Source organism: Pongo pygmaeus, chromosome 2 (genome assembly GCF_028885625.2).
Source record: "Pongo pygmaeus isolate AG05252 chromosome 2, NHGRI_mPonPyg2-v2.0_pri, whole genome shotgun sequence".
NCBI classification, from domain to species: domain Eukaryota; kingdom Metazoa; phylum Chordata; class Mammalia; order Primates; family Hominidae; genus Pongo; species Pongo pygmaeus.
The window spans coordinates 280,182-293,413 of NC_085930.1; the positions used below are offsets into that span (position 1 = coordinate 280,182).

The following is a 13,232-nucleotide window of genomic DNA, read 5'->3' on the forward strand; positions in this document are numbered from 1 at the left end:
TGGCAGATAACACTGATTAAATATTTGATATTTGGCAGAAACTATGCTCAAATATTTGTATGTTTTTCATTATCACAATTACTGTGATGTGGATATTATTTCAAATTTATAGATAAGGAAAGTAAGGCTCAGAGAAGTTAGGTTATTTGTTCAGAGTCATGCAGTGATAAGTCATGAAGCTGGAAACTGAACACATGTTATAATCTGGCTTAGATGGGAGAGTGTGAAGGGGAAGGAAAATGGCAGTGAGTGTCAAAGAACAGCCCGAGACCTGCGTGGCTACAGGGTCAAACAGGACAATAAAAAGAAAGTTAGCAACATGAGATGGCAGAAAACTTCAAAAATCAGTGGGAGAAATTCTCTGGATTTTTGAGCAGGAAAAAAATAATGAAAATCATGCTTGAGGAAGGTTATTATGAAAGGTATATGTCCAGGAATATTGATGGTCATAATTAGAGAGCTTGACTATAAGATTTTTGTAAGAATATGATTTTTTATTCTATGACTAAAGCAGAAGAACCATACACATCAAATTTGTAAAAAAAAAAAAAAAAGTTTTTTGCAATAAGAGAGCCAGAGATTTGTCCTCCAAAAAATACAGTATGTGCAAAATATTTATAGTTACTTGATGATCAGAAACACACTTATCTCCTTACATCCCGTTTATCAAAAAAATCCAATTATTTGTCATTTAATTGTAGCGTAGCTGGGATAAAACAAGAATAATTAGCTAAATCACTTTGACATCTACCTGAAATATTGGCTTTAAATATTAAAAATATTTTGACAGCAATGTCCTTTATCTCACAAGATCACCTACAACAGAAAACTCCTTTAACTATCACAATCTATCAATTAAATAAGATTATAAATTACATTTAATTGCTGTTCTAAAATGTAGTTGAAAAATCCATTTGTACCCTACTTGAATGCCTGGATTATCTATCACCTCACTGCTCTCATCTAAATGCAACTAGATAACCCATCTTACAGTTTTTAAATGCAATGAGTTAGCCACAAAAAAGAGGGAATTAAAAAAATAAAATCTACAATCTCCTTTTAATCTTTGGCCCTATGCTAACCACAGAAAATGTACACATTCCCTATATCTGCTTCCTCCACCCCTTAATACATTAAGGACTCTTACATATTAGAGTTGCATAAGATTTTAATAAAAGCATTTGAGACTTCCTTCTAGGTTTCCTGCCTAAATATTTGTAATGGAATATTTCCGAAGCTGAAAACCCCACTAAGAGGTCAGAAGCAACAGGCTGATACCTCTTAAGACTAAAATCTAATGGTATGGGAAAGGTGATTTCATAGAATCAGCTCAAAGACAAGAGGTCTGTGTTTATATGGCATTTTGCATGGGTTTTTTTTTTTTTTTTTTTGGTTTTTGTTTTGTCTCAATTTCCTTCAAGTCAAGTCTGCTACTGGTTATTTCTCGTCTTCTGCTAGCTTTAGGCTTGGTTAGCTCTTGTTCCTCTAGTTTCTCTAGATGTGATGTTAGGTTGTTAATTTGGGATCTTTTTGAATTTTTGATGTAGGCATTTAGCACTATAAACTTCCCTCTTAGCAGTGCTTTAGCTGTGTCCCAGAGATCTGGTATACTGTATCTTTGTTCTGATTAGTTTCAAAGAACGTTTTGATTTCTGCCTTAATTTCACTGTTTTCCAAAAAGTCATTCAGGAGCAAGTTCTTTAATTTTCATATAATTGTATGGTTTTGAGTTATTTTCTTAGTATTGATTTCTATTTTTATTGCGTTGTGGTCTGAGAGTGTGGTTGGTATGATTTTGTTTTTTTTGAATTTGCCGAGGATTGTTTTGTATCCATTTGTGTGGTTGGTTTTAGAGTACGTGCCACGTGCAGATGAGAAGAATGGATACTCTGTCATTTTGTGGTGGAGAGTTCTGTAGATGTCTATTAGGTACATTCTGTCAAGTTCAGGTCCTGAATATCTTTGTTAGCTTTTGGCCTTGATTATGTGTCTAATACTGCCAGTGGGGTGTTAAAGTCTCCCACTGTTATTGTGTGGAAATCTAAGTCTCTTCATAGGTCTTACTTTGTGAATCTGGGTGCTCCTGTGTTGGCTGCATACATATTTTGGATAGTTAGGTCTTCCTGTTGAATTGAACCCTTTACCATTATATAATGCCCATCTGTATTAGTTCATTCTCACACTGCTATAAAGAAATACCTGAGTTTGGGCACAGTGGCTTATGCCTGTAATCCCGACACTTTGGGAGGCCGAAGCAGGAAGATTGCTTGAGCCGAGAAGTTCAAGACTAGACTGGGCAACTCAGTGAGACCCTGTCTCTACAAATAATTTTTTTAAAAATCAGCGGGGTGTGGCGGTGTGTATCTGCAGTCCCGGCTACCTAGGAGGCTGAGATGGTAAGATTGCTTGTGCCCATGAGGCTGAGGCTGCAGTGAACAATGATTGTGCCACTGCATTTCAGCTTGTTCAACAGAGTGAGACCCTATCCAAAAAAAAAAGAAAGAAAGAAATACCTGAGACTAGGTAATATAAAAAGAGGTTTAATTGGCTCACAGTTCTTCAGGCTGTACGGAAAGCATGGCTGGGAGGCCTAAGGAAACTCACAGAAGTCTCCTGGCAAAAGGTGAAGTGAAGGGGAAGCAGGCACATCTTACATAATTAGAGCAGGAGGAAAGGTGGGGGTGGGTGGGGGGTGCGTGGCTAAACAACCAGATCTTGTGAGAACTCAGTATCACAAGAACAGCACCCAGGGGGAAGGTGTTAAACGATTAGAAACTGCCCGCCATGATCCAATCACCTCCCAGCAGGCCCCAGGCCCCACCTCCAACACTGAGGATTACAATAGAATACGAGATTTGGGTGGGGACACAGATCCAAACCATATCACTATCTTTGTCTTTTGTGGTTTTTGTTGGTTTAAAGTCTGTTTTGTCTAAAATTAGAATAGCAACCTCTGCTTTTTCCTGTTTTCCATTTGCTTGCCAGACTTTTCTCCATCCCTTTACTTTCAGCCTTTGGATATCACTGAATGTGAGACAGGTCTCCTGAGGTTTCAGGTTTTATGCCACTGTGTTAATCAGAAAAGCCAAAATTTAGTTGTTTTGTATGTTAGTTAAGTATGTGAGTTAACAATGGGCCAAAGAATCTCAAAAATAATTTTCTCTCTAAAAATTGTGCCAAGCCTCCCTAGATACTAATAGAGTGGTGATGATGAGACATCCTGAAATCAAAGGACAAGAGGATAAAAGGAATACTGTATAGGCATCTCTGAGCTCTGCCTGTCTTTGTGATATTCCTGTGCTCTGCCCTAGGGAAAAGAGAGGGGAAATCAGTTATGGACAATTAGTAGGAAGAAAAAAAGGCAATTAAGAGTAGAAATTTGTGTGTTTATGTGTGAGAGAGAAAGAGAAACAGAGAGACAGGAAAGGGCCGCGTGTGGTGGCTCACGCCTATAATCCCAACACTTTAGGAGGCCGAAGTGGGCAGATCACCTGAATTCAGGAGTTCAAGGCCAGCCTGGCCAACATGGCGAAACCCCATCGCTACTAAAAAAATACAAAAAATAGCCAGGTGTGGTGGTGCATGCCTGTAATCCCAGCTACTTGGGAGGCTGAGACAGGAGAATCACTTAAATTCAGGAGGCAGAGGTTTCAGTGAGCGGCGATCGAGCCACTGCACTCCAGCCTGGGTGACAGAGCAAGAGTCCACCTCAAAAAGAAAGAAAAAGAAGAGACAGGAAAGCCCGTCATGACTGGGTGAAGACTGAATTAGGCTCTCATCAAAAATCTCCAGGCATGCCATTTTAACTAGAATACAAACTCCACAAAATCTGCCTTCCTATTTTACTGACTATACCTCCTCCCACTCCCTCTTTTGCACTCTTCTTTAACTACATGTTGTCTTAACCACTCTCTTCTCACACTGCACCTTCTGTTTCTCAAACAACCCAAATTCACTCATGCCTCACGTATTTGTATCTCGTTTATTGACTCTGTCTCCCATAAAACATAAGCTCTGTAAGAGCAGGGGCTTTGCTGTGTCCAACACAGCACGCTCCCACCCCCACCCACAAGAACGTCTCTTGTTACATGGTGGACACTCAGTGAATGTTGGTTGACCGTTACGGAAGTCCCACCTCATGGATGACCACATGGAATATCACCCAAAGTCCACTGAAAAAAACACTTTCTGCTCCCTTGTTTCCCCCATCTTTCAGCACAGTGACTCTGACCCACAGCCATAACAACTCCAGGCCTGCTTCCACAACCTGTGGAAGATGAGAATAACCCTGCCACCTCTGGAGGAATCTCCAGCTTCCTTGCCATCTCCTCTTCTGGGGGCCTTGTTCTCATCATGTCCTAAAGATCTTTCCATTCCCAACCAAATAAAAAATCAATGTTTAAACCATCTTTCAAAGCCCAGCACTAAATACACTGCAAAATATGCAATGATGCTATCTGTATACTTTGTCTTAGGCTAAGCATATAAGAAGGGGAAAGAGAGAATGGGGGAGAAGATAACTTTTCACTCAGGTTTTCAATGTTTTTAAGAAAATCTCCTAAGGGCTAGGTGCTTTCCTTTCCCTCTATCTCAGCGGTCCAGGAAGAGGAAAGCCCCTGGTCAGATACAAAAGTTTGTGGCAGTAAAAAGGTAAACTGGACAATCCCCCTAGATGACCAAAAGCTCTCCAAGAAAAAGAAACATGGGCACAAGGAAGAAAACCAGGTCTTACTGATCCTGTTATCTTTTACTTTCATAACCTCACTGCCAGAATCTCAGCACTTCTTAGCCTGATGTTACAACAGTCAAGTTCCTGACCAAGTCTGAGACACTGCAGCTGATTCAGTGCTGAGGTGTCACCATCAGGGGAAAGAACTCCAGCTACCCCACAATGGTGAGAGAATTGTGTTTCTGACACCCTGAAATGGAATTGGAAATACAATTTCCTACCAAAACACTATAATGTCCAATGTATACATTCTATTCCATGCATCAAGTTCACTCCAAATCAAAATCTATTTTAACCCCTAAGGGTTAAATTGGAAACTGTGATGTGTGATGTGTGCTATCATCCATCACAGTTGGGACAGACAGGAGAGAATGTTTCATTTCAACTGTGAGGGTGGGGATGTAACCCTGGGAAAACTTCTTCCAGGTAACATATAGCTTCAGTGAAAATGTATTCAGAAAGGAAAGAACTTTTGGAATATGCCCATTGAAGACAGCATAAACTTCTAGATTTCGCCAGACCCTGCTCACCTAAGTGACACACCAGAGATATGCAGAAGATAGAAGGTGCCTGACTGGTGAAAGTCTAAAGCTGTCACAAGGAAGGCAAAGTACACAGACCACCTATTCAAGAAGCCCAGCCTGGGGATAACTAGAAAGGCATATTCAGACCAAGGTATATATAAATGGAGGATATGCCAGGCAAAGGAGAAAGATATGCACAGGAAAGGGAAGAATTTGTGCAGAATGTATACTACAGAGGATTCCTGGGATGGTGTAGGCAGAAGTAGAGTCAAACCTTTATGTGAGCCACTCCAACTCAACCTAAGGCAATCTTGGTTTTTTAAGCTATAAAATGGGGCTAAAAATTCCTTTCTTGCAGGAGTTTTGTCAGGAAGATTAAATAAAATAGCATATGAAAACACACCAAAAATCAGAGTGGGTGCCAAATAGGAGTTCCATGCTTCCTTCACCTTCTCAATAAGCATCACCTAAAATGCATGCTAAACAGATCTCTGGTCGCCACTCCTGGATGGAAGCACAATTTCCATGGAAGCCATCTGGCAGTCTGCATGGTTAGCAGATGATGCTTATCAGGGAAATGTGGGAAACATGGCATTACTCACTTCTTCTCCCATAAGGTTCCACATGATGGGGAACACAGAAATGTCTCCAACACAAGAAAACTGCTGTGAAATCCAGTCGTCTGCCACTGAATGAGAACACCTACGATTTACAATTTCACAGGAGACAGACTAATGTTTTTAAATGGTATGTCTCTTAATGGTATTATTCTGTCAATACTGTCTACTCTTGAGCCTCAAAGGTTTTTTTACTAGTATTATTGACTTAGGGCATAAGAACAAACTATCTCCAACAAATCTACTGAAATGTAGTCAAAATTGCAGTCCCATTTTACTGCACCATGCAAACAACGTATGGTGCAATCTGGGACTGAGACATTGAGGAACTATAGTAAAAATACAATTCAAGGAAAGCGACATCACAAGGAATGAAGATCTCCCCTCCCAGTCTTTCCACGAGAACAGCTTAGGAAACCAGACCAAGGCAACACTTTCTAGAAAAATTATCTTCTTATAAGCAAAGTTGCCATTATCCAAAGACCCTCTGTGGAATTTGGCCTTACTCAGAGACAATAAACTAAATAACAGTCTAAGGGCATCTTTTTTCGCAGATCTTGGTATGAAAAGCGTTCTTAGTGAAACAAAAAGGAAGCAACATAAACCAACTTGCAAATGTCAAATCGGCATGCTTTCAAACGGAAAATAACCTGGCAGCCTGAGCAGATCTTCCCAAATATTTAACATCTCCCTGTAAATAAAAAGACAGTTTTATGGTCTGCAGCTAGGTGAGGAAGATTGAGGACTGGAAAGTCAAACATTTGGGCTAGCCTAAAAGAGGCGGCCGCTGGAGACCCGAAGAGTTACGAGGCTCAAAGGTCAGCGTGGACACGAGACCACAGACCACGAGGAGCTTTCAGCCGATCTACAGTTTCCTTAACTATCCACCTACTCGTGGCACCCAGCTGGTCCTCGTAAGGCAAATGGGACTTGCGAGTTTAGACTCGGTGTGATTTCTGATACACTAGCAGTTACCATGTTATTTTCATCCCTACCCCACACAGTTTTTCAACATTACCTTTCAACAGCAACCTCTTCTCCCCCGCCTTCTCCTCCCCACCGTCCCCGCCAACCCTCGCTACTGAAAAATCCTAAAAGAAGGTGCTTTGGGTTTGTTTTTGGTTTCTGGGCGTCGCTTTTTATAGGTTTTCTTTTAAGCCAAAATAACAGCACACAAGAAAGAGGCTTGAGATTGCAGGGATCTCCGGAGCCGGCGGCCGCAAAATGACAAGTTGCTTCTCCCTTATCTTGAAAATTAACAGCAGCCCAAACACTGCAATTTACTCACCGTCCTCCTTTCTCCTAAACTGCCTCGGTGCTTGTTTTGTTAGGTCTAGTTCTATCGTGGAGGGAAAAAGGGTTTCTCGAAAAACTTTATACGGTAAGAGACCAGAACCTTCCAGACCCCTCCACCCTCCTCGCGCACAGACCCTTTTACAAGAAAACAACAGTGAACGAGGAGCTGGACACTCCTCTCGGCTTCCCAATTGCACAGCCTCGCCGGCGATTCGACAACAGAGGGTCCCAGAGCGGATTATCTCGGCCCCCAGGGCTCCCGGGCTGACCCGCGAGGCTGCGCGCCCCTCGCGCCCTTCACTGGGGCTCCAGGATCCCCGGGCGCCCCCTCGGCGGTGGCTGCGGCGCCGGCTGCTCGCGGGTCCCAGCGCCCGTGGCTCCTTTCCGCCTCCGCCCGCCACCGCCTCGGTACCGGCGGGATATGTGGGGGGCAGACAGCGCTCCGTGTCCCCACCCCCGACCCCGAGCCGCAGAGGCTGCAAAGCCGGAGGGTCCCGGCAGCACAGACCCCGGCCCAGGACCGGTCTCCCCGCACCCGCAAGTCTCCCTCACCCGGGCAACGCGAACCCGCAGCGAAGCCGGCCGGCAGGAGTGACCCGCCGAGGCCCAGGAGCGACGACCGCAGAGGCGCACCCGGCTCCGCGACCCGGGGCGCCGCCGCTCTCAGCCCGCCCGCGCCGCTCGCTCCAGCCGGCTGCTGCCTCTCTCGAGGCGCCTCCGCATCGGGCCGCAGGAGCCCGGGGCCGGCAGAGACCACAGGAAGGCGGCGCGGGCACGATTCCTTCTCCCGGATCTGGCGGGCGAGCGGAGGAGGGAGCGGCGCTGCCCCGAGTCCCAGGCTCCCGCCAGCCCCGATCCCGGGCGACTGCGCCGAGCGCCTCCGGACTCGCGGGAAGCTCCTCCTGCTCCGCGGCTGGCGCCAGTTGCACGGTGGCCGCGGCCGCCCCCACATTCGAGGAGGAAGGTGCAAAGCGGTGGGAGACTGCGGGCCTCCCCGGGGTGAGGCGTGGGGGCGAGGCGGGAGCACAGCCGAGCTCCTACCTTTCGGGCGGGGCGGACACCAGCCGCGCGCCCTCGCCGGGCGCCGGGACCGGAAAATCACCACGAAGGGAGGGACGAGGAAAGGCGGCGGGCGGCTTCAGGACAAGGTAGGAGGATCGATTTCCACGGCCAAGAAGACACTCCCATCCCGCCCGGGTTTGTTTGCGAAGCTGCAGGAGCTGAAGTGAGGGGTGGCCGGGTCCCCCCTTTCCCGCCCGGCCGGCAGGCGGCAGCAGTAAACACCGAGGCTTGTGGCGCCGCGGACTGACGGTGACACAGGCTCAGCAGAAGGTTTGGTCCCTATCAGGAGACACTCCCATCCCGCCCGGGTTTGTTTGCGAAGCTGCAGGAGCTGAAGTGAGGGGTGGCCGGGTCCCCCCTTCCCCGCCCGCCCGGCAGGCGGCAGCAGTAAACACCGAGGCTTGTGGCGCCGCGGACTGACGGTGGCACAGGCTCAGCACAAGGTTTGGTCCCTATCAGAAGACACTCCCATCCCGCCCGGGTTTGTTTGCGAAGCTGCAGGAGCTGAAGTGAGGGGTGGCCGGGTCCCCCTTCCCCGCCCGCCCGGCAGGCGGCAGCAGTAAACACCGAGGCTTGTGGCGCCGCGGACTGACGGTGGCACAGGCTCAGCACAAGGTTTGGTCCCTATCAGAAGGGGAGGGGTGTTCAGAGAGCTCCAGAATTCCGGGGCTCTGCCCTTCAAGGGCAAATGTGTTCGTACTTTTTATCTTTTGAAGGAGATAATTACTTTAGGGAGAACGAAGGTGGAACGTGCTTTTTGCGTTTTCTTTTGTCTCCATAGGAAAAACCCTACGTTATTAATGTCCTCTTACTTGGATGGCTCTGAATACTTTTTAAAATGTGTTTGTCCAATAATTCCTTGTCTAGAAACATTCAAGTCATAGCTCCAACCTTTGGGCCCTGAGCAGTGTAACCACGTGCGATCAATTGACCCCAGAGAGAAGCCCCACGGACTTGGATGTAATTCAAAGTTGGCAATGTGTCACGAACTGGAACAAAGTCCTTCATCTGTGATGGGCTTTCTGGTATTTGTCTGTCTTTTTTTTTTTTTTTTTTTTTTTTTTTTGAGACAGAATCTCGCTGTGTCGCCCAGGCTGGGGTACAGGGGCATGATCTTGGCTCACTGCAACCTCTGCCTCCTGGGCTCAAGCGACTCTCCTGCCTCAGCCTCCCGAGTAGCTGGGATTCCAGGCTGGGATGACCACGCCCAGCTAATTTTTGTATTTTTAGTAGAGATGAGGTTTCATTTATGTTGGCCAGGCTGGTTTCAAACTCCTGACCTCAAATGATCCGCTCGCCTCCACCTCCCAAAGTGCTCTGATATTTGTCTTAATTGTAATAACAGCCCTAGGAGGTACCATTTGTTGTTTTCCCAACCTTACTTTAAAAAAAAAAAAAAAAAAAAAAAGGCCGGGCGCGGTGGCTCACACCTGTAATCCCAGCACTTTGGGAGGCCGAGGCGGGCGGATCACGAAGTCAGGAGTTCCAGATCAGCCTGACCAACGTGGTGAAACCCCGTCTCTCCTAAAAATACAAAAATTAGCCGGGCGTGGTGGTGCGCTCCTGTAATCTCAGCTACTCAGGAAGCTGGGGCAGAAGAATCGCTTGAACCCGGGAGGTAGAAGTTGCAGTGAGCTGAGATGGCGCCACTGCACTCCAGCTTGGGCGACACAGCGAGCCTCCGTCTCAAAAAAAAAAAAAAACAAAAACTCAATGGGTTCAGATAATTCATATTCTTTGCCCTTTCTACAGATTGCCTTTGACATAACCCACACAGATTTTGTAATTTTAAACGTGGCTCTTGAGACATCAGGATAGTGAAAGAGTTTTAGGGAATTTGTCTATCTGAACTAGTTGGTGTTGAGGTTTACTTTGCTCTTTTAATTTCTCCTGTGTTCTTCACTGACCTCTTGTTCATGATCTTAGAAACTAAAACTGTATTTCACCTCATCCACTCTGGCCTTCTGGACTTCTTGAATCTGCAAAGCAGTGTGCTAAGGAGAGAGGCTATCTGCTGTTCTGAGGTGATGTTTGTGTTTCATATTTGGTAGTGGCCAGTAGTGACTACTGTTGACCGCAACCTAGTTCAAAAGGTGCCTCTTCTGCTGACCTGCTGTGTGATTTTAGGCAAGTGGCATCACCACAGTGGGCTTCACTTTTTGTCAGGTGTAAAGTGAGATAATACAGCTATTCTTGAAGGGTGATTAGGATTAAAACAGTCTCTGTTGTAAAGAACGCTTGGCACAGTGCTTGCCCCCAAAACCATCAGTTCAGGAAGTAAAATGTTGACTTTAAAAATAACACTAAAAATATTAACTACCAGTCATTGCCCACCATGAGTCAGCCACTCACCATGCATTGTGTCTGTTCCTCTCACTCACCCTGCAAGCCAGTCATGGCAGAAAGGAAGGAACACAGTCAGGTGGTCTAGGGCTGTACTGCCTACATTGGAGCTGTGACTCAAAGGAAGGCACCTGAGGCCAAAATCATTGTTCTTTCTGAGATATCACCGCTATGTAACTCTCTGTGATGGGAGGAGCTTTTGATCAGTGTAACATTAATTTTTAAAAATTCAAGATATATTATTGTATGGGCACATGATTGCTATTATGTAAATATTTTATATTCCTGTGGATACTGACAAAGGCTTAAGTAGTGTGATGGAATTAAAAGTTTTTAGTCCTCTCTGGGTTAGTGTTTTTGGTCATTGTTTTGGAGAAAATACTCTCCCAATATATGTATATTTAATTTGGCCTTTTGGTAGATTTCTTCTAATAAGCTGGGAGGGGAAAAACCACAAAGAAGGAGAGGACTCTTGGGACATGCAAGGTCTTTCAAAGGCCCCTAAAATTATAATTTTCAGGCAGTGTACATATAGGGCTGGGCCTGTTTTGCTAGGTTTGTTTTTTTATTATGGTGGTGCAGTCTCTTTAAAATAAATGCTATTGTTTCATAGACTGTCGCCTCTGCGCACCAGTGACAGGTAGAGGCCAGGTTCCCCACATTACCATGGGAGGCCATTCAGCACTAAATGTGCACTCTAGAATAGACCAAAGTATTTCCTCCTCATCCCCATTGTAGGGCCTGCCTTCTAAATTCTCCTGTTCTGTGCGAAGTACAGCCTTTTCTGCCATGATTGATGGCAAGAATGTCTACTCCTTGTAGAAGAGACCTACTCATAAGTGTGTGCTCTCAGCAAGACAATCAGATCAGATCGTAGTAGGTGAACCCCAGGACTGGAGCTACCTATAAAGTGGCATGAGGCCACTTTCTTACAACATCCTCTTAGAATAATTTTTAAAACTTTAAAAATTTTTTTCTTTTACAGTACATGGTGTTCAAAAGGTTTCCTTTTAAAAACAGTTTTCAAGGTCGAGTTCAATTTTTTTTTTTAATTTGACACATTGCTCAGAGAACATTGAGTTCAGTTTTAAACACCATCTAGCTCATGACTGAGCTTGACCAAGCTAATCGTTTTTACATACAATCCTTCCTCCAACTCAAGGAGAAAATCCTGCCAGTGCAGTCTTCTGGCTGTCTTGGAGTTTTATCTCCTATAAGCAATTATTTAAAGAACATGTGCATCTCAAAAATAATAAGCCACAGTGGGTCGGGCGCGGTGGCTCACGCCTGTAATCCCAGCACTTTGGGAGGTCAAGGCGGGCAGATCCCCTAAGGTCAGGAGTTCGAGACCAGCCTGGCCAACATGGCGAAACCCCGTCTCTACTAAAAATACAAAAATTAGCCAGGCATGATGGCGGGCACCTGTAATGCCAGGTACTAGGGAGGCTGAGGCAAGAGAATTGCTTGAACCTGGGAGGCAGGGGTTGCAGTGAGCCGAGATCTTGCCACTGCACTCCAGCCTGGGCGGCAAAGTGAGATTCTGCCTTCAAAAAAAAAAAAAAAAAAAGAAAAGAAAAGAAAAGAAAGAACAAATAGTTTACAACCATATGCAAAAATTTGTGTCCTTTTATAATAACACTACTTAAAAAAATGAGAAATAAGATTGGCTGAAACTAAAAAAATTAATGAGATACAATTTTGTTAAAAGGTGTCAGAAAACTGTTTATGGAATTGTAAAGTGCTGCTTCCTTTTTAGAGGGCAATTTGGTGATTGCTATCAAATTTACAAGGTTGTTTAGGGTTTGAATTTCAAAACCCTAATTAAAGTTCCGTAACTTTTCTCCTTAGAAGACATTTTGGCCTCAAGTCAACAAGCAGTGTAGCAATGTAGGGGGTGGAAAAGAGGAGCTCTCTTAGTTGACTCCTAGCTACCTTGGTCAACACAGGAGGAAAGCTTCCGGTTGCTGAGCGGTTGCCAACACAGACTCAAAGATGGTGGGAGCTCTTCCTGGAGTTGTGTGGGGGCAATCTACAAAATAATGGCAACTTGGGGCAAGGCAGCTTCCTCAGAGCTCTTATTTGATTATGGGAAGGACTAGAAGCCTGAACTACTGTACGAGTTGATGGGCCCCCCTTTCAGGAGAGGAGGGAGGTATCTCACCCTTCCCATATGTCTGTGAAGCTTTTCTCCTCATTTCTGCTTCAGAGTCTCATCACTAATAATTCTGTCAAAGTATTACAAATAGCTTTACTTTAGGTATACACTTAATTCATTAGTTATGCTTAACCTTTTTAGCTTACACCTTTGTCTCGTTTTGGGGGGTTTACAGAGCTGGACTTAAAGCAACTTCATGTGAATGTTTGTAAAAATATTTCCAAATGCTTCATTTTCACAATAAGCACCCATTGACTTTGTAGCTGAAAAAATTTTTTTCAAAGCATTTTATACTTAGAAAGTTTTACATGCAATTGCTTAGAGATATCAAATTGACTTTTACTTGTTGGGGAAGGGAGATCAATTATTTTTCTGAGAAGTTGTGACAACAGCTGATATTGTAAAGGGGTCTGTGCGCGATTATCATTAGGATCTTAATAGTTACAGTACTTTGGCTATTTATTCTCATCCTCAGAATTAAAAGAACTCATCTACCCCCAAATTTG

At 44.8% G+C, this 13,232-nt stretch overlaps 1 protein-coding gene across 8 annotated transcripts in view; it reads right to left on the bottom strand.

Moving 5' to 3' along the window:
• ST3GAL6 (ST3 beta-galactoside alpha-2,3-sialyltransferase 6) overlaps positions 1–8,470 on the bottom strand; it is a 59,375-nt gene extending 50,905 nt beyond the window's left edge. For 4 of the 8 annotated variants that reach the window (XM_054480025.2, XM_054480027.2, XM_054480026.2 and 1 more), the window contains exon 1: positions 8,208–8,470. Coding sequence is in view for 2 of the 8 variants with exons in the window: in XM_054480023.2 (XP_054335998.1) it covers positions 7,719–8,118 (400 nt within the window). In the remaining 6 variants the exon portion in view is untranslated. Of the gene's footprint in view, positions 1–7,718 lie in introns of all 8 variants that reach the window. The other 4 variants (XM_054480023.2, XM_063661438.1, XM_063661440.1 and 1 more) reach the window with 4 other exon arrangements.
• Positions 8,471–13,232: the final 4,762 nt, after the last annotated feature.